At 38.8% G+C, this 28,000-nt stretch overlaps 1 protein-coding gene across 4 annotated transcripts; it reads left to right on the top strand.

The window, feature by feature from the left end:
* On the top strand, positions 1 to 27,957 carry Pank2 (pantothenate kinase 2). Of its 4 annotated transcripts, XM_078051476.1 has the most exons (7): positions 4 to 375; positions 12,700 to 13,052; positions 15,690 to 15,943; positions 17,998 to 18,174; positions 21,844 to 21,967; positions 23,555 to 23,680; positions 27,390 to 27,654. In XM_078051476.1, the coding sequence occupies exons 1-7, from the start codon at positions 117 to 119 to the stop codon at positions 27,438 to 27,440; spliced, it is 1,344 nt and encodes a 447-aa protein (XP_077907602.1). In that variant the 5' UTR covers positions 4 to 116; the 3' UTR covers positions 27,441 to 27,654. The 4 variants fall into 4 exon arrangements, 3 of the variants coding, with proteins under 3 accessions (XP_077907601.1, XP_077907602.1, XP_021578865.1); XR_013439575.1 differs by lacking the exon at positions 21,844 to 21,967 and having other exon boundaries at positions 1 to 375; positions 27,390 to 27,957; XM_021723190.3 differs by lacking the exon at positions 4 to 375 and having other exon boundaries at positions 12,700 to 12,820.
* The last annotated feature ends 43 nt before the right edge of the window (positions 27,958 to 28,000 follow it).

The following is a 28,000-nucleotide window of genomic DNA, read 5'->3' as shown; positions in this document are numbered from 1 at the left end:
AACGGAAGAGGCGGACGGCCCAGGGTGCGCCTCTGCTCAGGCTGGACTGCCGCGGAGGAGGCAGGAGGATTCCGGCGCTGGGGGGCTGGCTCGGGCGGCAGCGGTGGCTGCTGCGGATGGGAGCGGGCCGGCTCGGCGCGCCCATGGAGCGCCACGGCAGGGCCGCCTCCACCTCAGCCTCGTCGGCTGGGGAGCCGGCGCCCGGGGGCCCCGAAGGGCGGCGGCGGGAGCCACTGCGGCGCCGGGCGAGCAGCGCGTCGGCGCCTGCTGTCGGGGCCTCGGTGGATGGTGTGAGGCGGGATCGGCCCAACTCCTACAGCGACCCTGCCTCGGTCCCCCGCCCGCGCGTCGAAAGCCTCCGGAAAAAGCGGCCGCGTAAGTGCCCCACGGGGCGCCCTGCGGCTCGCCCAGCCCCCTTCGTTCCCGGCTGCCGTTTTTCCCGCGCGTGGACAGTGCCCCCGCACGGTGGTCCCACGTTGGTGCGTGGCCTGATGCTGGGCTAGAGGGCTCGAGTTCCCCTATCGCGGAGCCTTCAGAGTTGGGGCTCCCGTCGGGCCCTCGCGGCCCTTGGTCTGCGCTTCCCCCTTGTTGCAGTGCCAGGACCCTTCCTCCCTCTCCTTAGCTCCTCGGGCGTTCTTTTCCAGAGAGTCACATGATTTGGTCCTCTAGAAGGCTTCTTTTGATTTGATTCATTTTCATCGCCCTTCTCCCCTCCCCCCAAATCCTTTGACTCCTCGGTGTCTGTCTTCCGTGGATTTCCAGAGAGCTGCTTTCCGAGACGTTAAATCCTTTTTATCTTGCCATTTCGAGCTTAGCGGAAAATGATTAACCGCCCCCGAGTCGCTCCCAGCCTAAAAGTGGATTCCCGGTTTCTTGCACCTCTAAGGTTTGGCTGCTTTTCTTCCCTTGAGAATTCAGGTCATCTCACACCCAGATATCTCTTGTTTTCCTTCCATCTATTTGCAGGTAGTCACGATTCAGGGCTGTAGCATTTTGGGCATTACGGGTTTTAGTTTTGAAGGGAGACTACATCTTTCTGAATTTTGCCTTGGGAGTTGCATTTGCTTTTCCCAGAGAACGAGTTTCTCCGTGTTATAACCAGGTTTCTTTTTCTGCATTTTCTTTTCATCCCTCCCTTTTACAGGTCTTCATTTCAAGACTGCTGTCTCACAGCCATTGCTTCTGTTGAAAGTATCAATGGCCCTGATACTGTAATATGAGCTTTACATTGTAGCGGGGTAGATTTGCTGATGGTGGTGGTTGCTAAATTCCTATTTGAGGAAATTGACTTGCTTAAATGCAGATTGTGAGAATGAGGTTAAGTAGCAGGAAGTGAGTGAACTCTGTTAGTCTCAACCACTCAATTTGCTTTTTCTTTTGTCATTTGTGATTTGGGTGATTAAATGTAGCTCTGTTTTGCTATAGAAAGTTTGGGAATTTTCAGTTCTTTCGTCCTTTCCCATCTTCTTGCAAGAGATTTGGAAAAAAGTCTCAACTGATTCAGAGTTAGTTACCTAGTTTTTGTTTTGTTTGAGAAGCACCTGATTTTGAATAGTGCAAACCATTAGTTCCTTCATGTGTTTTTCTTCTTCTACATTTCTTTTCTTTTCTTCTTCTTTTTTTCTTTTGGGTACCGGGGATTGAACTCGGGGGCACTCAACCACTGAATCACATCCCCAGCCCTATTTTGTATTTTGTTTAGAGACAAGAGTCTCAGAGTTGCTTAGTGCCTAGTGTTTGCTGAGGCTGGCTTTGAATTCTCCATCCTCCTGCCTCAGCCTGCCAAGCTGCTGGGATTACAGGCATGTGCCACCATGCCCAGGTTCCTTCATGATTTTGTATTACATGGTTGAAGATGTGTGTGTAAATTTCAGAGATTCAGCAAGTAAGAAACACAGCTATATAGATAGCTGTTTGTGATCATTAACCACAAGGATCATAAGTGTTGTATTTTGGATGTTTGCATGGGTCAGTACTTTTCTAAGGTCTTTAATAACTCATTAGTCCTCAAAGCTCTGAGGTAAGTAGGTAGTATTCCATTCATTTTACAGATGAGAAAATGGTCATGTTTGCCCGGTATGTGGTGGGATAGAACTGTAAACTCAGGCCCAGAGTGTTGATGCATACTAGTAATCCCATCTACTCCGAGGCTGAAGCAGAAGGATCCAAATTTCAAGGCCAACCTAGGCAACTTAGTGAGACCTACTCTCAAAATAAAACTTTAAAAAAGGGTTGAACATGTTGCTTAGTGTTAGAATGCTTGTTTAGCATGCTCAAGGCCCTGGTTTCAATCCTCAGAACTGGGAGTGTGAAAAGGAAAAGAAAACAAAGGAAATGTAAACTCTAGCTTCATTGCTTCTGCTTCTAACCACTGTGTTTTACTGAATTGTTGATGTTCATTTAGTTGTATCTTGATTGCTCTAAGACCACACAAGCGTGATCTTTTGAGCTCAAGGCTCTTACTTGTACTATGGAAGTACTTTCAAGTATTGAGCATAAAAATAACCAGAGTTAAGAATGCACATTTCCTGGGCTCAATTCTTTATCTTTAGAATCAGAATCTGGGGAGAGGAATTAGAAAAACTGCCATTCAAGTTCAGGCCACTCTAAGATCCCTCTGGAAAACTGGTTTAGGCAGGGGGCAGCAGGGGCTGGTGGGGGTGGGTGGGCATTTTAAAGTGGCTTTGAAACTTAAAGAACTAAGAAGATAAATAGTCATGTTATAGGATTTATGTTTTGATTTGGTGTCCGATATTCATTGTGTTCACCTTCATTGCCTTCTCTGACAAATTATGAAGTCATCTTTCAGATAATAAGACCTGAAAAAGAGATAAACAATATATTATTTTTCCTTTGATTTGCACTTCTTATATTATCCTGGGGTGCACCTGTTAGATGGAGAGGCAGTTCATTGCTGCTGAATCCTTCAAGAATGTACTTTAGTTTTAAATTTGAGAATTCCATGAAAATGAAATCTTTTGTCTTTATTGGTACATTTGGCTGTGGAAAGGTGCCACCTTTTGGTTGGGGTTGGAAAATCTTGTTCTGATGTCCTTATGTTACTTGTCTAAGAGCACAGAGTCTAGTTATTATTTGAAATTAGAAGGAAACTAATTTGTCTTAGAATTTTCATGGCCCTAGTTAGTCAAGTTCTGCTACCACATGTCCCTAGAGCAGTATGGTTCCCAGACTACTGGTCCTTCTTTTAGACTTTCTGCATCAGAATAATTAGGGATGAGGCTAGGCATATGTCTGTGTTCTTGAAAAGTTTTGAGTTAATTGGGGTGTATGTCTTAGGACTCAGAAAAATATCTAATAAAGATGGATTAAAAATAATGGAAACATGGGCTGGGAATGTTGGTATAACACTGACCTAGCATTCATGAGGTGCTGGGTTCAATCAATTCCCAGCACTGCAAAACGAAACAAGCCAACAACAACAATAAAAATACCCCATGGAAATAAGATAATAGTGATCATTATAGCTACCATTTTCTGAGTGCTTGTTTTGATATTTTATAAACATCTCCCTTTGGTCTTATATACCCTGTGAGGTAGGTGTTTTTTTTTTTTTTTAATTCCAAGTTTCTAGATGAGGAAAAGGCTCAGTGAAATTGTCCCTTTGTCCAAGGCCAGGCCTTATTGAGTTAGTGATGGAGGTTTTTTTTTCAGTGTTCAGGATGGAACCCAGGGCCATGAACTTACTATATAACTGCTCTGCTACTGAGCATTCTACCAGCCTAGAGCTGGTTTTGATTCTAGGTATCTGATTTTAGACCAAGAATGTTCTTGATCCCCGTTTTGGGACTGGGGGAAAGCATATGTGATGTAATCCAGAGCTGTGGTTGTAAGATGTTTTAAAAATTGTCTCCAACCCACCCCACCCCCCTTTCATGCAGAAGGGTCTAAAATAATTTAAAAAAATTTATCATACATACAATAAAATGCAATCTTGATAAACATGAAAACATACGTTTTTATCAAGGGCCTCAGATGTGCAGCAGATGTGCAGTAGGTGTGGGAATCCTGGGATCATAGTACTCCATAGCAGCGCTGGGGACCAGCCAGTTCTTTGATGTTAACTCCAAAGTATGCTACAGTGGACCAGGGAGATCTTTGGGACTTGCTGATTTTGGAATCATGCCAATCATGAGAAATCCTTAACCCTTATTAGTCTAGAAGGTAAGGTATAAAGTTTTTGTTTGTAGCTTGATAATACTAACCTGCAAAAAGAGTTATTTTCCTTGTCTTTTTTTTTAATATTTATTTTTTGGTGTAGATGGACACAACACAATGCATTTTATTTTTATGTGGTGCTGAGGATTGAACCCGGGTCCTGCCTGTGCTAGGTGAGCGCTCTACTGCTGAGCCACAATTCCAGCCCTATTTTCCTTGTCTCTTGAGGGAGCTTAAGTGTTGGCAGAATAGAGCTTCTCTTGAGTCCATTGAGACCCTCCCCCAACCCCCTTTATCAAGCTCACCATTTCATCTGCAGTGAATTCACCTAAGGAATTAGGACGGGCTGCCCACTAGGAGCTCAGGAAGAAAGTGGTTGATTTCCTGTAGCTTTGTATCCCGTTATTGAGAAACAGAATGGGAGAGGATGTTTTTTGACTTAATGTTTTATCACTTTTTTTTTTTTTCATTGCTTGGAGTGGAAGCCAAGGCTTGCTCATGCTAGGAAAGCACTTTACCACTGAACTACATCCTCAACCCCTGTTTTAAGCATCACCTTTAAATCAGAATGAAACCAAAGTAAATATGGCCCCTCACCTTGGATGTATAACATATATATATAAAGTATTAAGCAAGGCCTAAAAAAATAATCCAGTTATGCAGCTGTGTAAAATGGCACAGTGTGTTATTTTAGGGGTTATAGGTATGAAACATGTTTTTTTTTTTTTGAGAATTTTAATATTTATTTATTTAGTTAGTTAGTTATCGGCGGATACAACATCTTTGTTTTGTATGTGGTGCTGAGGATCGAACCCGGGCCGCACGCATGCCAGGCGAGCACGCTACCGCTTGAGCCACGTCCCCAGCCCCTATGAAACATGTTTTTGAATAATGTGGTTATTCAGTATTGCCATCCCTGCTCTCTATTTTTCTGGGAACATTAAGGCAAGAAGAGATAGATGCTATTAAAAATATTTTACTGAAATACTTTTTCCAAAGGAGAGAGGGAACACAGATAATTCACTATATGTTGTTGGAGAGAACCTTATCAGGTAGTGAAAAGAACGGCTATTTCTATTGGTCATTTAAAAGAGCAATGAGGTTTGTTAGACTTAAGTTAGAACAAACTGAGTACTTTGCAGGTTCAGAACTTGGAATATCTTTGTCTTTAGGAACTGTTGTATCTCAGTTTATTTCAGTAGAACATAACCATAATATGAAAAGCCCTTTTTACGGCTTAAAGTTAGCTTTCTAAAAGTGAAAACCGCTCTCAGTTTTTCAGTAGTCTTTTTTTTATTAGTTGTAGATGGACACAATACTTTTATTTTATTTTTTGTGCTGGGGATTGAACTCAGGGGGCCTTGTGCATGCAAGGCAAGCACTCTGCCAACTCAGCTATATCTCCAGCCCTTATTTAATATATTTTTTATGTGGTGTTTAGGATTGAACCCAGTGCCTCATATGTGCAAGGCAAGTGTTCCACCACTGAGTTACAACCCCAACCCTTTCAATAGTCTTAGTTAAGATTTGTGTGTTTACATTTCCTGAATGTAGAATTTATGATTGGGCATACTGATTTTATGATGTAGTGTTTTGTAAGCATCCAGTCTTTGAGTTTAAAGCTTTTTTGGGAAAAGAATAATAATTATTAAAGTGCGTTTTTTAATATTAGGCCAAAATCTTTTTAAGATTGATTTTATTTTTTAAAAACATGACAATAGAATGCATTACAATTCTTTTTTTAAAAAATATTTATTTTTTAGGTGTAGATAGACAGAACACAATGCCTTCATTTTTATGTAGTGCTGAGGATCAAACCCGGGTCCTGCCCATACTAGGCGACCACTCTATTGCTGAGCCACAATCCCAGCCCACATTACAATTCTTATTACACATAGAGCACAATTTTTCATATCTCTTTTTGTATATAAAGTATGTTCATAACAATTCATGTCTTCATACATGTACTTTGGATAGTGATATCTATCACATTCCACCATCATTGCTAACCCCCTGCCCGCTCCCTTTTCCTCCCACACCAGGCCAAGATCTTAACTGACTAGACTATCCTACGGATTTGAGATTGCAGTGTCTTAACCACATATGGTCTGGTAAAGGTGTAATTCTTAATGTTAGAAAATTGAGCACTCCCTTGCTCCACCTGATACTGGGGATTCACACATACTAGGAAGGCAATCTACTAACTCAACTATATTGTATCCCCAACCCTTTTTAAAATTTTTTTATTTTGAGAAGAGGTCTTGCTAAGTTACCCAGGTTGGCCTTGAACTTGGAATCATCCTGCCTCAGCTTCCTTAGTAGCTGGAATTACAGGTGTGTGCCTGGCCAGTATACCATTTTTAATAGTGATACTTCTAGTGTTAGATTTATTTATTAATATTTTGTATTTTTTTGCTATGCTGTTGTGTATGACCTTTTTTCATGTCATTTTGTTTTGCTTATGTATAATAGCAAAATGAAAAGCTATTGGTGTTTGTATCTGAATACCGTTAAACATTTTTGTTGTTGTTCTATTGGTTTTAATTAGTTTTCTTAGATTTTATACTTTTGGAATATTGAGATAATCATGGTTCTTTTTCTTTCAACTTATTAATACAGAAAGCCTCAGTAATTGGACTTTCTAACGTGAAAACCATCCTTTCATTCCTGAGAAGATTCTTTGCTGACCATGATAGTCTTACTCTTTATTTTACTGCTGGATTCCATTTAATAATTTAGTGTTTTTATATTTGGGTTCCCAGATGCCTTTGTTTTTTTGGTGCCAGGAATTGAATCCAGGGGCTCTTAACCACTGAGCCACATTCCAACCCTTTTTATTTTTTGTTTTGAGATAAGGTCTCACTAATTTGCTTAGGGCTTCACTAAATTGCTGAGGCTGGCTTTGAAGTTGTATTCCTCCTGTCTTAGCCTCCTGAGCTGCTAGGATTATAGGTGCGCCACACACCGGCCTCTCCTATAGTTTCAGTGTGAGATTATGCTGGAATGATAGAGAAGCTTTGTCTGGAAACCAGTAGGGTCTGAAATTTTTATTCCCCTGGTGATAGATCTTTGACATTGTTAGAAACGTTTTTTAGTGCGTTTGATTGCCATGTTTTTTAAGTCTTCTTCTGAACTACTTGATGTTTTTTTCTTCCCCCCTAACTGATCCATGTTAGTGTACACTTTAAACTAACCGATTGCTGTTGGCTTAAGATTTCTGAGCATGTACTTTTTCTTTTCTTTTTTAAAGAAAAGCCATATCTTCTTTTTCTTGGATGTAGTTACCAGACTCTTGTCTGTTAGTGACGTTTTCAAAGCTTTGTTTTATTTTATTTTCAATATGGGGATTGAACCCAGAAGCACTCTAACGCTGCCTTACATCTCCATCCCCCTTTTTTTAAATATATATATTTTTTAGTTGTAGATGGACAAGTACCTTTATTTTGTTTATTTTTATGTGATGCTGAGGATCAAACCCAGGGCTTCACAGATGCTTCGCGAGCGCTCTACCGTTGAGCCACAACTTCAGCCCTCAAAGCTTTATTTTATTGATCAGCAATACTGTAACTGTAAACAATGATGTTTTTCTGTTTTTATTTACATAGTTTATCTTTAACATCTGCTCTTTTTTTTAAAGTAGCTTTCAAATTGTGCATGTTTCCTTTAAACTGGTACATAAAAATTGTACAGACTCATGTGGTTCTCTGTGATGTTTCCATACATGTATATACTGTACAATGTTCAAATCAAGGTAAATATCTTTCTCCTCAGATTATTTTTATTTCTTTATGGTGAAAACATTCAAGATCCTTTAGGGCTGGGGGAGTAGTAGCTTGGTGGTAAAATGCGTTGGGTTCAACCACCAGCATTTCCCATCCCCACCAAATATAACACACTATTATTATTTACATCTGGTTGGAAAAGTTATGTCCCTTTTTTCTTCTTCTGGCATTACCTCTACATTTTTGGATTTTGAAGGGGGGTACTGGGGATTGAACTTGGGCACTAGGCCACTGAACCACATCCCCAGCCCTATTTTGTTTTTTATTTAGAGACAGGGTCTCACTGAGTTGCTTAGTGCCTAAAAATTGCTGAGGCTGGGTTTGAACTCTCGGTCCTCCTATTTCCCTAATTCCCTAGCTGCTGGAATTACAGGCCTGTGCCACTGTGCCTGGCTATTATACAATTTTTTAAAAAATATTTATTTTTTTTTGCTTATAGGTGGACATAATATTTTATATTTATGTGGTGCTGAGGATCGAACCCAGTATCTCACACATGCGAGGCGAGCGCTCTACTTCTGAGCCACAACCCCAGCCCCTACCTATGTGTTTTTAACACATTTAAAGTTACTTGTCGTTCTTGTCTAGAATTAATCAGAATCTTTATGTTTTCTTCCTTTTTCCAACAAGGCAGAAATGCTGCTTGTTTTCACTTCCTACTCCTTTTTCTTCCTCTTTGACTTCCTATGTTGAAACCATGTAAGTATTTTAGTTCCAGATTGCTTGTTTTTCTAAAAGTCAGCATGTGCTGGTTTCTCTGCTTATAGCCCATGGATGAAAAGTTTCTTAGAGCTCTTGGATGTTTTAAAATTACGTTGATATGCTTCTACTAATTATTGCAGAGGAAATCTTGGAGTAGTAAAAGTTGAGCTCTTTTGTGTGTTAAGATTTCTTTGCATTCCACTTGAAAGCTGGTTTAGCTAGATAAAAAATTTCCAAATCCTTTTCCTAATAACTTTGAAGCAGGTACTCCATTGTCTTATAGATCTGTGTTGCTGTTGAAAAGTCTGTTTACTTTTATGAAATTTATGTATCTTTGCAGGGATTCAGTTTTTTTTTTTTAGGATTTCCTGAAATTTCAGTAGGCTGTGTCTAGGTCTTCCTTTTTCACTAGTTATATATAACACTTGGTGTTTTGACCTGATGATTCATGTCCTCTCTTTTCCCTAGAAAATTTCTGGAACTTGTATAATAGAGGTATTGAACTTTATGGTTCTATATTCTGTGTATCTACTTTACCTTCATACCTGAGAGGCAGTCTAGATGAATTTGTTTTGTTTTCCATTTTTTTTCCTGCCCATTTTGTTGGTGAGTATGTCTGTTAAGCTTTATTTTGGCAGTAGTTTCTTTTATAAAAATGTGGTTTTTGAGGGACTGGGGATGTGGCTCAAGCGGTAGCGCGCTTGCCTGGCATGCATGCGGCCTGGGTTCGATCCTCAGCACCACATACCAACAAAGATGTTGTGTCCGCCGAAAACTAAAAAACAATAAATAAAAAAATTCTCTCTCTCTCTCTCTCTCTCTCTCTCTCTTTAGAAAAAAAATGTGGTTTTTGAAGTATAATTTACATAGAGTAAGCTGCAGCCATTTAAAGTATACAGTTTCATCCATTTTGACACAAGTATTCACCTAGGTCTTGCTAGGCATAGTGGCACATGCCTGTAATCTCAGTGCCTTGGGAGACTGAGGCAGGAGAATCTCAAGTTCAAAGTCAGCCTCAACAACTTAGCAAGACCCTGTCTCTTAGTAAATAACAAAAAAAGGAGGGGGGTGCTGGGGATGTGGCATAATGCCTCTGGGTTCAATCCCTGGTGTACAAGAAAAACCAAATTACCTAGGTATATAGACATACAACCTCCATACTCCCAACAATCACAATTTGAGTTGCCATGGAAAGTGTTTTTCTGCTTTTGTGCAATTTAGTTCCTTCTGTCTAGCCTGTGATCTGCTTTTTCTCAGATGCAGAAGTGATTGATTTGCATTTTCATATAAGTGGAATCATAAAGTAGGTAGCCTTTTGTACAAAGCTGCTTTCACTCAACCTGTTTTTGAGATTCATGATGTTAAGTGTGTAATAGTTTATTTTTTGGGAGGGGGCATTCGAAATCATTTTCCTTTATAACTTGGAAATTAACATGGGTATACTTTATTTAAATTTTGCCAATTTTACTCAAGTTCTTTTGTGTATTTAGTTTTATATAATTTTTTTAAATACCACTGTTACAAGTTTTATCTTTTTTTTAATATTTATTTTTTAGCTGGACACAATATCTGTATTTTATTTTTTATGTGGTGCTGAGGATCGAACCCAGGGCCTCGCACGTGCTAGGTGAGCGCTCTACACTGAGCCACAAAAAAATTAAAAATTTTTTCTCTGGTAGCTTATTCTTCATGGATGAGATCTCATTTTATGCCTGAGGACATTTAATATTCTCCTGGTTGTTCTTGCAGTTCTTCAGGTACCAAGTTTATCATATTTGTGGCATTTATTTTCCTTTGGTGACTCTAGCTTGTACAGTGGTCATCCCTGGATTGAGTTTTGTTCTTCTGTTGGTGGATGCAGTTTCTATTTACTGATCTGTCAGAGTGGACTATAGAGGAGAGATGGATGTATGTGTGGCCAGATGTGGGGACTCCCCATTATTTGTGGCTAACAGTAGCTATCCAGATGTCATCTTGATTATGGGACTACAGTGCCACTGAAGAGTTTGTCTCTGCAGGGGTGGAGTGGAGAGTATTGGAAGGGGGGAAATGGGCCTATCCATTTGCATGAAATGTATTTCCCTGCCATATTACTTAATCCTGCTTCCATTCCATGGCAGCCATCCTTGTTGGCAGCCTCAATGGATCATCCACCCTTACATCCTCTCCCATCTTTGTAGCTGCTCTCAGTTTTAATAGCATTTCTCTTGGGAGGGTTGTGGACTGATATTACCTAGTTCTAGTAATATCACTTGTTTTCTTTTTCTTTTTTTGGTACCAGGGATTGAACCAAGGGTAGGGGCCCCAGCAAACTTCTAGCTGCCAGCTGATGATTGGCTCCTCTGAGGTGATGCTCATTGGGCTGTTTCCCCGCCCTTTCAGACCACGGGAGCTGCTCATTGGGGGACTTTTTTTTGGCTCCGCCCAGGCAACCCAGCCAATCGGCCTCAAGAGGAGGAGGAGTGGGGGAGGTTGAGAGGTTTGTGGGAAGCCCGTTGTGGCAGTTGGGCTCTGAGGGTTTTTCCTGAGGAGCTGTGTGGTGTGGTGTGTGTGTTCTTAAAATGAAGTTAGTTTCTTTTGATAAGTGGCTCCTGAATTGTGCCCAGCCAGACTGCCGCAGGTACTTGACCACTAAGCTACATCCCCAGGCCTTTTTATTATTTTGAGACAGGGTCTCACTAAATTGCTGAGTCTGGCTTTGAACTCACGATCTTCCTGCCTCAGTCTTCTGAGCTGCTGGGATTACAAGCGTGCACCACCATGCCCAGTGTAATATCACTTTTTGTTCCAGAATTATTTTAGAAAAGGATATATCAGTAAATTGATATTTTTGCCATTTCTAGGAATTAGGGTGGGAGAGGAAGGCATGTATATCTGCAGTATATTTTGATCCAACTTCCTGAAGTCTTTTGTTTTCTTTTTGTTGGAGAGGAGTTTGATGTAACTTAAAGTCTATTGAAATCTTTTATTTTTAGGACATCATGTTTTGAGAGAAATTAATCACTGGTGCTTATTTGTTAGGTAGGGTAGGGAATTTCCTGTATCTTTAGTTTTAGTACTAAACCAGAGTTTTGAGTTCTCAATATTTCTCATTTAAGCCAGTTGGGGGCATGAAGATTTTCATTCTCCATCTTTGTTTTTCAGATATGAGCTTATTGTAGTCATTTTTTGGTGGGGGAGCATTGGGGATTGAACCCAGGGACTCTTAAAACTGAGTCACAGTCCCAGACTTTTTTTTTTTTTTTTTTTTTTTTAAAGAGAGAGTGGGAGAGGAGAGAGATAGAGAGAGAGAATTTTTAATATTTATTTATTTTTTTTAGTTCTTGGCGGACACAACATCTTTGTTGGTATGTGGTGCTGAGGATCGAACTCGGGCCGCACGCATGCCAGGCGAGCGCGCCACCGCTTGAGCCACATCCCCAGCCCCAGACTTTTTTATTTTTATTTTGAGATAGAATCTTGTAAGTTGAAGTAGCTGAGGCTGGCCTTGAACTTGTGACCCTCCTGCCTCAGCCTCCTGAATCACTGGGATTACAGGTGTGTACCAGCACACTTGGTTTTTTGTTTTGTTTTGTTTTGTTTTTTTGGTACCAGGGATTGAATTCAGGGGCACTCGACCACTTGGTCACATCCCCAGCCCTGTTTTATATTTTATTTAGAGACAGGGTCTCACTGAATTGCTTAGCACCTCATAGTTGCTGAGGCTGGCTTTGAACTTGCGATCCTCCTGCCTTAGCCTTCTAAATCGCTGGGATTACAGGCATGTGCCACCACGCCCAGCCACTTGGCTTATTTAAAAAAAAAATATTTTATAGTACAGTTTGGACTTGTCTGTATGGGACGGTTAGGTTGGCTCAATACCTTGATATTTTTCTTTTTGATCTTTGTCTTAGTTTTTTCCAAATCAGAGGCAGTCACATTTCTTCACCCCCTTTTGTATAGATTAATATCCCTTGGGAATCAGAGGGTGTGAAATAAGTTGCCAGCTGTAAACTCAGGTTTTTAGAAAAGCTGTTCTGACTTTTTTTTTCTTCCCTAGTTTTTCCGTGGTTTGGCTTGGATATTGGTGGAACCCTGGTCAAGCTGGTTTATTTTGAACCCAAAGACATCACTGCTGAAGAAGAAGAGGAAGAAGTGGAGAGTCTTAAAAGCATTCGGAAGTACTTGACCTCCAATGTGGCTTATGGGTCCACTGGTATTAGGGACGTGCACCTGGAGCTGAAGGACCTGACTCTGTGTGGACGCAAAGGCAATCTGCACTTTATACGCTTTCCCACTCATGACATGCCTGCTTTTATTCAAATGGGCAGAGATAAAAACTTCTCGAGTCTCCACACTGTCTTTTGTGCCACTGGAGGTGGAGCATACAAATTTGAGCAGGATTTTCTCACAGTATGCATTTTTTAGCTTATATACAATTTATGGTAATTTGATTGTTAAAAATAATGCCAATTGCAAGTGGTAAAATTATTTCCATTTCTAATGGAACTTGAATTTTCTTTAGTGCAATGAAGACTAAATATAAATTAGTAATAGGAGTTAGCTATCTAGAGATAGCTGTGTTGATGAGAATCAGGACCTCTAAAAGCATTGCATTTTGTCATTCCTCTCCATGAATACTTATTGAGTCTGGGATAAACAGAAGAACAGTGAGCTTGAATAATAAAACTTAAAAAACCCTGTCATAAAATTGTTTCCAGACTCATCTATCATATGATTCTTCTGCCTTTGCATGTGCTCTGTGTTCACTGAGTCTGTCCACCACATCTGTCCCTGAGGGCAAGAGTCACCCAGCACTTGATTTTGCCTTCTTTCTGTGAAGTGAGCAAGGCCTTGAGCATAGGTCTTTTGAGGATGGATGTCAGGATAGGTGTAAGAATTGACCAGTCAATGGCTAAGACCCTAACCTTCAGGGTTCAATACAGATTTAAAATGTCTCTAGTGACCATGTTTTTCATGCCACCCAATGAGAATATTAGACCAAGAAAGATTCTGCCTTTGTTTTATTCTACATATCTTTCTTTTTTCCCTTGTATGTCATTATTATATGGTTTGTGACTTTGCCCCCTTCTTTGTTCTCTGTGTCCTGACTTTTTCCCTGTAACTGGCCGGAGTCGTCATAGTATGAAATTGACGTGAATTATTTAACAGGGTTTTATATTCTTTGTTTGGATTTTTCTTGGTTGCTGTTTTTCAGTGAGGTTGCTGTTTTTCAGTGGTTTCTTTTTCCTCCTGTGAGTACAGGAGAGGTAGCCGTAGAGAGGCTTATGTCCTTTGTGGAAGTCTTCTAGTGGGCTTTGGACTATAAACAGAGGAGAAAACCTCTCTGTTTCTAGGATTCAACAGAGTTCTTTGCAACATACTTGAAAACTATTCAGGCTGTTAGAGGATCATGTTTCGTGATTATCCAAGGAGAGGGTTCAAAGTGGATTTTATGCCTTAGGAATTGGTTCTTGGGAATTCTCTTTTGTATGCACCAGTGCTGTACTTTAAAACTATATGAAACAAATGCCTGTCAAATTGTGTATTAGGAGTGATTAATATTATAAACAGAATTTTTTAAAACCTGAGTTTCTTTTTTAATGTGAATCATATTTTCTTATATTTAGTTTGCTTCTTGGCACTAAATTTATATTCTGAATAACTTAGAATAGTTAAATTACCTTTGAATTCAGTCATTGAATATGTCACTTGGGCTGAAATTCATTAGAAATAATATCGCAGCAGGATATGTAAGAATAAAATGAGAAATTGATTTGACATACACTATCAGAAAATAACTTGGGTTCTAATAGGCCACTGGTGTCAAATGATTTGGTTTAGGAGTGAAAATACTGGCACTTAGAGATGCAGGGAAGTCAACTTTGAATTCATCTTGACATGGGGGAGTGGCTAGATGAAATGACAGTGGTGAACACTTAAAGGGTTTTAGATTCGATCCCAGGAGTAGCTTAATATTCTTAATTAATTAAATTAAGGATTCATCCAAGGCTGTCCATTAACTCTTTTCCATAACCCACAGTGGCTGTGAATAAATTGAATGTAAATGTGATCAAATGGGATATGGATTAAAGAGGGAGAATTTGATGGGCTAAACTTGGTTATAAACAGAATCAGGTACTTCAGGGAGTTGAGCCTTGTAAACATCCAGGTGGTTCAGAAGTTCATAGACATGGCAGTCTGTATCAGCTCTCTTAAGTACTGTGAAAAGTTTATATATCTTAAATTTTTCTGTGCATGACTGTGTATGACACATGTGCGTGTAAACATGGTTTAAAAAAAAAAAGTCAAATTGGGCCATATTTTATAAAATGGTTTCCAATTTGCTTTTTGACAGCATGTCTTGTGATTCTTTTCATTTTAATTCATATAGATCTTTATTCTTAATTGCTATGCCAATTCCATAATGTTGAATAATTTCTTTCTTAGTTACTTACAAGGAATTAAGTTAAAAAAATGATTTCAATTTTGATATGGCTAACCCGACCTTTCTTAGAGCTATAATCAGTTTAAATAGGGAGAAATTTTCTAATTGGATACTTGAAGCCCTTTGGCTTTAGGTTAAATAGTAAGATGTGGCTTCTTTTGATACTGCTCCATAGACTTGAATCTGGTCTTTTGGAAAGCTGATGTCAGAGTCTTTATGGCTCCTGCAGTTGTCACCAGTTACTCTCTAATAGAGATATGGCTTAATTTGTGCACCTGCTTCATTGTCCCTGTGAACATAGATCTTGTTTTCTCCTTGACAAGTTGGTGAGCATTCACTTAAGATTTTTGGCACACTTCTTCAGCTGCTGCAGTAGTTTGTATGTAGAGTATATTTGGGTCTATGGGAGCAGGCGTCTGTCTTGGCAAGCCATCCCTATGTGTTGTCCCTAAATCTGTTCTGTAATGCTCTGTAGCAAATAATACATATCTGTGGGTGTATTTTTATGGTGTGTCTAACGTAGAGGGGATGTCTTTTTAAACAGAAGTTTTTATTTCTATTGGTTTGTTAAAAAGTCTGAATACAGTCTTATTTTATTACAGATAGGTGATCTTCAGCTTTGCAAACTGGATGAACTAGACTGCTTAATCAAAGGAATTTTATATATTGACTCAGTTGGTTTCAATGGACGGTCACAGTGCTATTACTTTGAAAATCCTGCTGATTCTGAAAAATGTCAGAAGTTACCATTTGAGTTGAAAAACCCATATCCTCTGCTTCTGGTGAACATTGGCTCAGGGGTTAGCATTTTAGCAGTGTATTCCAAAGATAATTACAAGAGGGTCACAGGAACAAGGTAAGTCTTTTATAGAGAAGTCTTTGTTTATTCTTAGTATCATACTAGGTTAACTGAGTTTTCAGGTATTATATGTAACTGTACCTGCAAGAACTGGTTAAAATTATGTACCTTTAATGTCTTGCTGAGGATTTTATTACTACAGTTTAATAAAATGTTGCATCAGTAGACTCATCGATCAAGTTCATGGTCCTGGCCCTCAGTTGATTTATGATGCATTTATACAAAGTAGATAAAATTACTAGGTAGCATCTTAGAAGGGAAAGTCCTGTAGATTTTGTGTGATAATTTAAAAAAATATATACATATTTATTAGTTGTAGATGGACACAATACCTGTATTTTATTTATTCTTATGTGGTGCTGAGTATGGAATCTAATGTCTCACACATGCCAGGAAATGTACTGCTGAGCAACAACTCCAGTCTGAAATCTGTAGATTTTATACATCTGTACAAATACACATATTTACACATTTATGCACACATGTGATTAGAAGAAGGTAGTCTGAAAAGGGAGGAATAGGTGGAAGAAGAGAGTGAATATGTTTTGGTTTAAGAATCAGGTCACTTGAAAAACAAGGGTCTGGGATTAGGATAAACTTTTTTTGCGGGGGGGGGGTAACTGGGGATTGAATCCAGGGGCACTTCACCACTGAGCCACAATTTTTATTTTGAGACAGGGTCTTGCTAAGTTGCTTAGGGCCTCATTGAGTTTCTGAGGCTGACTTTGGATTTGGGATTCTCCTGCCTTAGACTCTGGGATTAGAGTCACTAATAGGCATGTGCTACCATGCCCAGCTAAATAAACAATTTTTTTTTTTAAACAAGAGTGAGCAAAATAATGAGAGGAGGCTGTGTGTGGTGGCACACATGCCTATAATCCTAGTGGGTTGGAGGCTGAGGCAGGAGGATCATGTGTTCAAAGACAGCCTCAGAAACTTATGAGGCCCTAAGCAATTTGGAGAGGCCTTCTCTCTAAATAAAATATTAAAAAGGGCTGAGTATGTGGCTCACATCTAGGGTTCAAACCCATGTACCCAAAAAAAAAAAAAAATTGTTGGAGAAAACAGGTTGGTGGAGTCTGATGGGGTGCCAATGAGCCAGGGTGATAAAGTGCTTGAATGAGAATAACTTCAGTGAGTACAGGAAGAGGGAAAGTGAGACAGTGCCACTGTGACTGGTCCCAGGTATGGGGCTAAACTGTAATTGAGGCTCTTTATACCTACTAGCACCCTGACTGCTCTCAGAACTTGGGAAGGGAGGGGCTGGAATTGTGGCTCAATGACTGAGAGCTTGCCTCGTACATGTGAGGCCCTGGATTCGAACCTCAGTACCACATAAAAATAAAATTAAAAAAAAATGCCAGTGGGCTCACCTGGCATGCGTGCAGCCCAGGTTCTATCCTCAGCACCACATACAAACAAAGATGTTGTGTCCGCTGAAAACCAAAAAATAAATATTAAAAAAATCTCTCTCTCTCTCTCTCTCTTTAAAAAAATAAAATAAAATAGAGGTATTGTGGCAACATACAACTAAAAAAAATATATATATATATATATTTAAAAATATATTTTAAAAAGTTACCCACTAAATGAGCAAAAATTTAAAAGTACTTAATGATAAAACTATGTAAAGCTAATCAAGGGAATGCAAATTAAAACCAACTTGTAGGGCTGGGGTTGTGGCTCAGTGGCAGAGTGCTCGCCTAGGGTTCGATCCTCAGCACTACATAAATGTAAAATAAAGATATTGTGTCTACCTAAAACTAACAAATAAATATTTTTAAAAAAGTCCTCATTTAAAAAAAAAGAGAACTTGGGAAGGGAGGCGGGCCCTATGTTTTGCTGCTTTGCTTGTCTAATGAATGTGTCCATCCAAGGTGTCTATGAAGCAGACTTTTTCATATCACAGGCTTGTTTCTTACTGATGGCATCTGCAGGATTGTATTGGGGCAAGAGTGAATTGACGTGAATACTTTTAGGGGTCATAATTTTTACTCATCTATTCCTATTTTTTAAAAATATTGTACTTTATTGCTTGTTTTTAATTACAGTCTTGGAGGAGGAACTTTTTTTGGTCTCTGCTGTCTTCTAACTGGCTGTACCACTTTTGAAGAAGCTCTTGAAATGGCATCTCGTGGAGATAGCACCAAGGTGGATAAACTAGTGCGAGACATTTATGGAGGAGATTATGAGAGGTTTGGATTGCCAGGCTGGGCTGTAGCTTCGAGGTAAGGGAGCCTGTGTATTCTAAGTAGTACAGGAATATGATATTAAGTCCCTGACATATGTTTTCTTTTAAGCAGCTTTATTGAAATATAATTTATGTACTGTGAAATACCTGGTTAAAGTGTGTAACTTAGTGGTTTCTAGTATATTTCCAGAACTGTGCAGCCATCACCATGATCCAATTTTGGAACATTTTCATCTCCTGGAAAAAAGGCTTATATTTATTGGTTGCCACTCCCTGTTTGCCCACTTCCAGCCCTGCCTAATACTAATCTACTTTTTTTTTTAACATTTATTTTTTAGTTATAGGTGGACACAATATCTGTATTTTATTTTTATGTGGTACTGAGGATCAAACCCAGTGCCTCATACATGCTAGGCATGCATTGTACCTCTTGAACCACAACCTCAGCCTTTAATCTACTTTTTGACTCTGTGGATTTGGCCTCTCCTGCATATTTCCTATTGTATCATACATGTGCTGTTTTATGACAGCTTCTTTCACTGAGCATATGTTTTCAAAGTTCATTTTTACTTTATCATGAATGTTTATTCCTTTTTGTTGCTGAATAATATTCCATTATATGCATATAACACATTTCACTCATTTATCAGTTGATAAACATTTGGGTTGTTTTCCACTTTTTGGCTGTTTTTTTTTTTTAATATTTATTTTTTAGCTGTAGTTGGGACATAATACCTTTATTTTATTTGTTTTTATGTGGTGCTGAGGATTGAACCCAGGGCCTTGTACATGCTAGGTGAGCGCTCTACCGCCGAGCCACAACCCCAGCCCTTTTTGGCTATTTTTATGAATGATGCTGAATTTGGTGTACTTGTCTTTGTGTGGACACTTTTTAATTCTCTTAGGTGCATCTTTTTAATTAGGTGCGTATCTAGGAGTGGAGCTTCTAGGTCATGTGGTAACTTTATGTTTAATCTTTTGAAGAAGTACTAGACTGTTTTCTAAAGTGTCTGCACTGTCTTACAACCTGGGTTTTTAAAGAGTGTTAACTTTTTTTCATGTCCTTCAGCCTGTTTATCTTTTTGGTCTTAGCTGTCTTAATAGGCATGAAGTGATTTTTTTTTTTCTTTTTATTTTTCTTTTATTTTTTTTAAGAGTGGGAGAGAGAGAGAGAGAGAGAGAGAGAGAGAGAGAATTTTTTAATATTTATTTTTTTTTTAGTATTTGGCGGTCACAACATCTTTGTTTGTATGTGGTGCTGAGGATCGAACCCGGGCCACATGCATGCCAGGCGAGCATGCTACCGCCTGAGCCACATCCCCAGCCCCTTTTTTTTCCTTTTTAAACTAGGAATTGAACCCAGGGACACTTTACTGCTGAGCTACATCCCCAGTCCTTTTTATTTTTTATTTTGAGACAGGTCTCATTGAGTTTGCTTAGGGCCTCACTGAGTTACCGAGGCTGGCTTTGAACTTAAAATTGTCCTGCCTTGAACTTACGGTTGTCCTGCCTCAGCCTCCTGTATCACTGGGATTACAGGTGTGCATTACTGTGACTACACGAAGTGATAGTTCATTGTGGTTTTTATTTGCATTTTTCTAATGGCTAGTGATGAACAGTTTCACATGTGCTTATTTGCCCTATGTCTGTTACCTTAACACCTATGTCTGTGTTCAAATCGTACCAATTTTTTCTTGTGGGGCATAGTGGCACAAGCCTGTAATTCCAGTGGCTCAAAAGGCTGAGGCAGGAGGATCACAAGTTCAAAACCAGCCTCAGAAAAAGCAAGGTGCTAAGCAACTCAGTGAGACCCTGTCTGTAAATAAAATACAAAATAGCGCTGGGGATGTGTTCAATTCCTAGTACCAAAAAAAAAAAAAAAAAAAAAAAAAATTTTTTTTCTATTGTTTTTATCTTAATATTGAATTACAAGAGTTGTTTGTATGTTGAATACAAGCTCCTTATTAGAGATTCAATTTGCAAATATTTTCTCTCCTTTTATATTATCTTTTCTTTGGTGTTCTTTGCAGCATAGTTTCAAATTTTGGCAAAGTCTACCTTTGTTTTCTCTCTCATCTCTTGTGCTTTTAGTGTCATAGATAAGAATTCATTGTCTACGATTGTGAAGGTTTACTTCTGTATTTTCAGTTCATATATTTAGGTCTGTTACCCACTTTGAATTAATTTTTATATATGGTGAGAAGTAAAGGTCCAAATGCCTTTCTTCTTTATTGTGTTGCTATCTAGTTGTCCCAGCACCTTTTGTTGTAAAGAGTGTTCTTTCCCTATTGAATGTCTTTAGTCCCTTTGTCCAAAATCAATTAACCAGTAATTATATTATAAAGGATTCCTGATCCAGTCCCAAAAGGGGAAAAAAAAAAAAGTGAGAGAGAAAAAAAAGAAAATCAATTGACCATAGATGTTTAGGTTTATTTCTGGACTTAGTTCTTTGACACTAATCTGTCTGTCCTTAAGCCAGTATCACACTGCCTTGGTTACTGTAGCTTTGTATTAAGTTTTGAAATTAGGAAAACCAAGTCTTCTAACTTGTTCTTTTTTGGCTATTTTGGGTTTCTTGAATTTCTGTATGAATTTTAGGATCAATTAGGCAATATCTGCAAAGAAGACAACTTAGATTTTGATAAGGATTGAGTTGAATCTATTGACTACTTTACAGAGAATTACCATCTTAACACTGTAAGGTCTTCTGGTCCAAAAAGATGGAATATTGTTCCATTTATTTAGGTCTTTGCTTTTTTTTCCAACAGTGTTTTATAGATTTCAGTGTAAAAGCATTTACTTTTTTTTTTGTACCAGGGATTGAACCCTAGGGCGCTTAACCACTGAGCTGCACCCCCACCCCTTTTTTATATTTTGTTTAAGAGACAGGATCTTGCTGAATTGCATAGGGCCCTGCTAAATTGATGAATCTGGCCTTGAATCTGCAATCCTCCTTTCTCAGCCTCCCAAGCTTCTGGGATTACAGGCGTGTGCCACGGCTCCTGGCTACCATTATACTTTCCTTAAATGTTCCCTGAGTGATTTATTCTCTTTGTTATTATATATGGAATTGTTTTGAGATTGTGTAGCAATTCAATTGTATATTTATGCACATGGATTTTAATAGAAGAGACACTCATTTATACATGTTGTTCACTAATTTTAGGCGCTTAGTGCCATAGATTTTATTTTGTTTGCAGTATTTGCTCATTGGTCCTGACTTTCTTTTTCTGATTGCCTAGGTTTTTGTTCTGATCAAGCAGCAATTCTTATGGTCAAGAAATTAACTTGACACTCATTTTAGACTCAGCTTCCTGCACTTTGCTTTGCTTTGATAAAGTAGTTTACTAAATGTAAATGTGAGCATCTGAGTAGAACAGCTATGTGTTTGGGATGGATTGCTGATAGAACTGTCTGTGATGGCAGAAAGGGTGCTGCCTTCCGTGGGATTATCTGGGTGTCAAAGCTGGGTGTTGGTAGACATCACAGGGAAAGCTGCCTGTTCATTTAGAATGCTTGTGGGCTCTATTTGAAGCTGAGTTCTCTGAGCAGATCCTTAGGTGCTTCATCATTTGTGAGATAAGAAGTTGGAAGACGTGAACAGTATTGCCCTAAAGAATCGTTTTATCTTAGTAAAGTAAAATTGAAGTTCCATTGGGCTGTGTTGCCTTTGGTTTAGCAATGGGATATTTTTTTCCCATCACAGCTTTGGAAACATGATGAGCAAGGAGAAGCGAGAGGCTGTCAGTAAGGAGGACCTCGCGAGAGCAACTTTGATCACCATCACCAACAACATTGGCTCCATAGCAAGAATGTGTGCCCTTAATGAAGTAAGGGAACATGGGTTTTTTATGTTGCTCTAAGGAAAATACTGAACTTCCTAAGTGGCCCCACCTTGACGTTAAGCTTTTTTCTTCTTAGAACATTGCCTACATATAGTTGTGTGGTGGACTTTTGATTCAGTACAAAGTTAAGATTTCTTCTAATACAGGTTAATCTTCACTGATTTATTTTTTCTTCTTACTGAAGATAGCACTGCTACTGTCTAGGTAAAATGACCTTTTGAGGAGAAAGTAGAGGGAATTAGGAAGATAGCTAGTGTTGAGATGATGGGGAGTGGGGAGGTGGGCAGTGATGGGTAATGATGATGCTGAATCGAGACTCCATGCTCATTGGGAGCAGTAGAGGCTCAGGAAAGGAATCCACAGAAGTCACTGAAGCTGGGAGAAGACTGAGCAGGCAGAGGAATGTCACCCTGGCTCCCCTCTACTTCAGCAGAGCTGCGTCTTTGTGCTTTCAGCTTCTTTACAGTGCTGCCTTGTAGCATTCAGGTCAAGCAGCATTGTACAGGGCTATGAAAGAACCAAGAATGGGCTGCCCTTGGGGAAAGAGAACTTAGGATCTAGTTGGTGCAGCTTGATGTCCCTATTTATACATTTTTGTTTAAAGTTATTCTTTAGATAATACAGTCATGCACCTTAAGAGGAAACCTCAGAAGACAGAAGGATTTTTCTCATTTTTAAATAAAAAAAATTTGGATGGGATCAAATAATTAAATTTCTTCATTTTAATATAACACTTTTTTCTTTATTGCATGTTTCCTTTCCTGTGCTTATGTATTTTAAGGTAGCTAGCATACATACCATTTCATATATTTTACTTAAGTATTATACATTTCTTGGTTGCATATTTGATTGGGTTCATCTGTGTCATGGATTATTCACATAACTTTGGCATTTCACATGCTGGATATTTGGTTGCTTGCCAGTGATAACTCTTCAGTAAGCAGTTTTAAGTGTGAAACTACTCTTTGGCTCAGCTTTATTCTTGATATGGGACTTACTCAGGAGTGAGACTTCAGGTCTTAAGAGTATGACCATCTTATGAATCTTGGTGCATATTGCTGTGATACTTTACACACACACTGCGCCCCTTTAGATCATCTTTAGCAATGAATTAATGGATCCATTGTAATGCAGTTTTACTAATGTTGGGGGTAGAATTTCAGGTATTTTTTTTTTTGTTAATAGTTCTATAATTTTGCTTTCTTTGATAATTAGTGAAGATGAATTTTTCCAACTTGCATATCTTGTGTGATCTGCCTATTTGTGTCGCTTTGCTCTTTTTGAATTGGGTTATAGTTTTTAATTGTGTAACAAATTTACTTAAAATTAGTTGTCATTTGTCATATTTAATACGAATGTCTTTCCTAATCTGATTTCTTCTTCTGTGACATTTTTGGGCATGCTTTTGCAGTGGGTCCAGAGTTGTTTGGGAATTAAAATTTCAGAAGTCTTGGACCAAATGGAATAAATTTGATCATCAGTCAAGTTGCTGCATGGTCCTCTGTTGGGGTAACTTTTATGAGAAAACAGAAATTAAGATGCAAACTAATTGCCTTTTTTTGATGTGCTCAGAACATTAACCAGGTGGTATTTGTTGGAAATTTCTTGAGAATTAATACGATCGCCATGCGACTTTTGGCATATGCTTTGGATTATTGGTCCAAGGGACAGTTGAAAGCACTTTTTTCAGAACATGAGGTAAGTGGATTTGTTTCTGGTGATGTGTCATATATACAAAAGTGCACAGTTGTAGTAGAACATTTGAAGGACAGGTGAACTGGGTTGCAGTATTTCTGTTTTTTTTTTTTTTTTGTAATTGTATGAGGTGGAGTTTAACTTTGTAATGTTTGAAAGCTTTCTTAAAAAATCTGATATATAGTACAAAGTAGATTTTTGGCTATTTTAATTGTAAGTTTAAGCAATTTTAAAGAAAATAATTTTTTTGTTGTTGTCATGGTGCTGGGGATCAAACTCAGAGCCTGCACATGCTAGGCAAGTGCTGAGCTATCCTGTATTCTTTTTAAAACAATCTTTATTTTTTCTCATTGCACTGACTCTGAAAACGCAGTTGTTCTAGGTTTTTACTTTTTTCACTTTTTTGATGTCAGTTATTATGTATTGATATAAAATTCATGTACTATTTAAGATGTATATTCTAAAACTGAATGGATCAGTGAAAAAACATTCTAGACTAGAACCACATTATTGTAAGAACACGTAGACAGGCTAGAAATGACAAAGTGGAGAGGAATCATTAAATTGTTCAACCTGATATCCTATCTTGGAAAGTGCCCTTTTTTACTGTTTGGGAAAAAAATGGGACCAAAGCTGTAGAAGAGTTTCTCTCTTTTCTATGTTTGGTTGTTGGGCAGTTGAACTATTAAGTGTTGTTGGAGTTCAGGTAGTACTACCATGAACATTTTTCAGAATTGTATGTGGGTATTTATTTTAAGTGTTTACATGGATTGACAGAAATCAAAGTAGGATTTGAGATGCTGTAAGTAAAAATTATTTTTTTCCTTTAAAGTTGTTATAAGTTTTTTTTTTAAATTGTTCAAGTTCATAGTTAAAATCCCAACTACATAGAGTCCCCATATCAAAAAGCATTATCAAAGCCCAAAGTCATCTAATTTTTTTATATTAGTAAATCAATACAGAATTTGGCCATAAGTTTCATATAGTTCATAAGTTTTGTGAATTTTGCTTTTATTATCCTTGACCTGTTTTATTTTACTTTGTTAGAGAATAAAAATAAACTTTATTTATGTTACGTGATAGTATTAATTTCCTCCTGTATTATTTTTACTCTTTTTGAAATTTTCCTAGGTAGAACTTAAGAGATTAGTTTCTTAGCCTTTTTTAAACTTACACCTTCATATCATAATAATAGTTGAGTATCTCTAGTTATGAAATTTGAAATCTGAAACTGTTTTTGCACAGGGGATTTGAACCCAGAGGTGCTGTATTACTGAACTGCATCTCCACCCCACCCGTATATATATATAAATTATTGCCAATGGATCTTTATTTTATTTATTTATATATGGTGCTGAAAATCGAACCAAATGCCTCACATGTGCTCTACCACTGAGCTACAACCTCAGCCCATCTCTACCTCTTTTTTATTTTGAGATAGGGTCTTGCTAAATTGCCCAGGCTGGTCTCAAACTTCAATTCTCCTACCTCAGCCTCCCAAGTAGCTGGAATTACAGGTGTGTGCCATCACATCTGGCTGAAATAAGAAACTGTTTGAATGCCGATGAGCATTTTTGGATTTTAGATTTTTGAATTAAGCATGCTCCAACTGGTAAAGTCTGTGAATATTTTAGACCACTTCTAGGCCCAAGCATTTTGAGTAGGGGATGTGCAACCTGTAATTATAAATCTTTTTTTTTTTTTTTTTTTTTGTATCAGGGATTGAACCAAGGGCACTTAACCCACTGAGCCACATCCTCAGACTCCCCATTTAGAGATAGGGTTTCCTTAAGTTGCTGAGGCTGGCTTTGAACTTGTGATCCTCCTGCCTCAGTCTCCTGAGGTGCTGGGATTATAGGCATGTGCCACTGCACCCAGCTGTAGTTAGAAATCTTTTTAAACCTTCATGTGTCTACAGTTTGTCATCTTTCCTGCCTGCTGACATCATTTTTCCCTCTGGTTAGCATTGTTGCAGTGTTTGTCCCCGTGTTCTCCATTTGTGATCAGGACTCTTACTCTAGTGTTGATCACTGCCCTTGTGGAATTTTGATCTTGAAGTGTTCTCCTGCCCCACCACAGCAAAGCAGTTGGTTTAACAGTTTTAAAGCTGTGTGTGCATTCTTCTCAAGCCTTCCTTCTCTCATCCTTTACCATTGTCATCCCAGCACTTCTTGGTCTACAATAGCCTGTCTTTATTTTATAGTAGCTTCTGGGTCTTCTGTGGTTAACTCTTATTTATTTATTTATTTAAATTGTAAAATAAAGCACAGACACTGGAAGCTACATACAGCAATATGTGCTGTTGGTATAAGATGACACCTATGTCTGTTCTCTGGCAGAGTTCCCAAGCATTGCTGTCTCTTGGCTGTGTCACCTTTATAATTCTGGCCTTCTAGTTAACAAAAATGGATGTGACTGCCTTTTTGAAAAACTGAGAAATAGAGTAATAGGGCAGGCTTCAGCCTTGCTGCTGTTTCATCACGTTTCTTGAGCTAGCTCGTGTGTGTGTGTGTGTGTGTGTGAATTTTTTATTTGTTCTTTTTAGATATATATGTGAGCTAGTTTTTCTTGAAAGACTAAACCTCACTATTAAGGATATTTTAGACATTTTTAATATCTTTGAAATTCACAGTCAAATTGTTCAGGATCTTCCCACATTCCTTTTTTAGTTGTTTCTTTTTTAAAGTTCTTCAATACTTGATCTCATGCTCTTAGAGACCTTGATGGATTCTGTAACATTGTGGGTTTCTTGTCTGATTCCTGCTGGCATTCTTGTCAGTGTGGATTTTGTACCACTTTCTTTAACATTTTATATCCTTTTTGTTTGGATTTGGGGTTCTCTTTCAGCTGCTGCTTCTCAGTCCTCCCTCATTGCTGTCTACTCCTGTGCTTCCTGCTCTGGTCTAGTGGATCCATTGACTGCTGGGCACAGCTGCTCCTTTGGCATTCTGTAGGAAACCTACCTGCCTTGTTCTCCACATTTCATGCTCCTGTGTTCCCAATCTCAGGGTTGGTGTTCTCAGATTTTCCCTGCTGCCCTCATCCCCTCCTTTAGATGCACCTTGAATTTGTTCTACTTCCTCCTCATCCTTCCACCTTCAGCCAGGCAGGCCCTCAGCTGTGACACATCCTATCATCTTCATTCATTACTTGTCTGAAAAATGTGCCAGGCCTCAGCTGGTTCTCACTTCTTTCTTCAGGACAATCCAGGTATCATCTTTTACCAGAATAACTGAGCTGCTGTTGGCTCTACCACTGCTCCTGGAATACCCATCGTGGGTTTGATTTTTCTTTTTTGGGGGTGGTGGTGTTAGTGGTGATGTATTAGGGATTCAACTCAGAGGTGCGTTACCACTCTACATCCCCAGCCCTTTTTATTTTTTGTTTTGAGACAGGGTCTCTATGTTGCTGAGGCTGGTCTTGAACTTGCGATCCTCTTGCCTCAACCTCCTGAGTCACTAGGATTACCACTGCTCCTGGCTGGGCTGGTGTTATTACACAGTGGTCTGACGTGTGTGGGGTGTCTTGTACCTCCACCCCCTCCCTGGCTAGGGAGCTCCTCAGGCCTTTCCTGTTCCCAGACTGGTCTTGGGCCTGCTGCTAGTGCTCAGGAGTTTAGGGTGATGTTGATTTTAATACTAGTAATTGTATTTGTGGTAGTTGAAATAAATCAAAGGAAAATTGCTCTTATTTTTGCTGTATTGTTTTTCAGGGTTATTTTGGAGCTGTTGGAGCACTCCTGGAGCTGTTGAAGATTCCCTGATTGTTACCTGGGAGGGCGTCCTGGAAATTTCGACAATGGGATCTTTGGACTTTTGTATTTTAAAAGACTTACTCAGTTTTATGATCGTGTACTACCCGAATCAAAGCGAGAAAATGATGTGTATTTTTCTAAGTCATCAAGATAAATCCTTAAAAAATTCAGTCTAAACTAGCAACCAGTAAGGAAAAATGCATTAAAAAACAAGTGGACCATGTTCAGGCAGTGTGAGGATTGCTGTGTTTAAGTTGCCTTTCAGGGTAGCGCTGTTTCACCTATGGTGTTTTTGTAAATCTCGGCATAACTCACTGCAGACGCCTTGGAAGAGCTGTCCCGCGTTGAGCTGGCTGTGGTTGTGCATCCTGTTTTGACTTGCTATATGCAAGATAGGCTGCTGTGTGTGATAATCTAATCACTGTTTTCTCAGTATGGCCTTAGAGATCACCTGTGCATTACTCTGGTTTGCATTTAGCCTGTGTGTGTACATATTGAAAAATAGTTTAAGCTTCTAAAAACTTAATTGGGTTGGTTAATTCTGTTCCTGAAACTGAAAAAGCAACTTT

This window comes from Ictidomys tridecemlineatus, chromosome 5 (genome assembly GCF_052094955.1).
Source record: "Ictidomys tridecemlineatus isolate mIctTri1 chromosome 5, mIctTri1.hap1, whole genome shotgun sequence".
In the NCBI taxonomy this organism is placed as follows: Eukaryota; Metazoa; Chordata; class Mammalia; order Rodentia; family Sciuridae; genus Ictidomys; species Ictidomys tridecemlineatus.
This window is presented reverse-complemented; position numbering and strand designations above follow the sequence as displayed.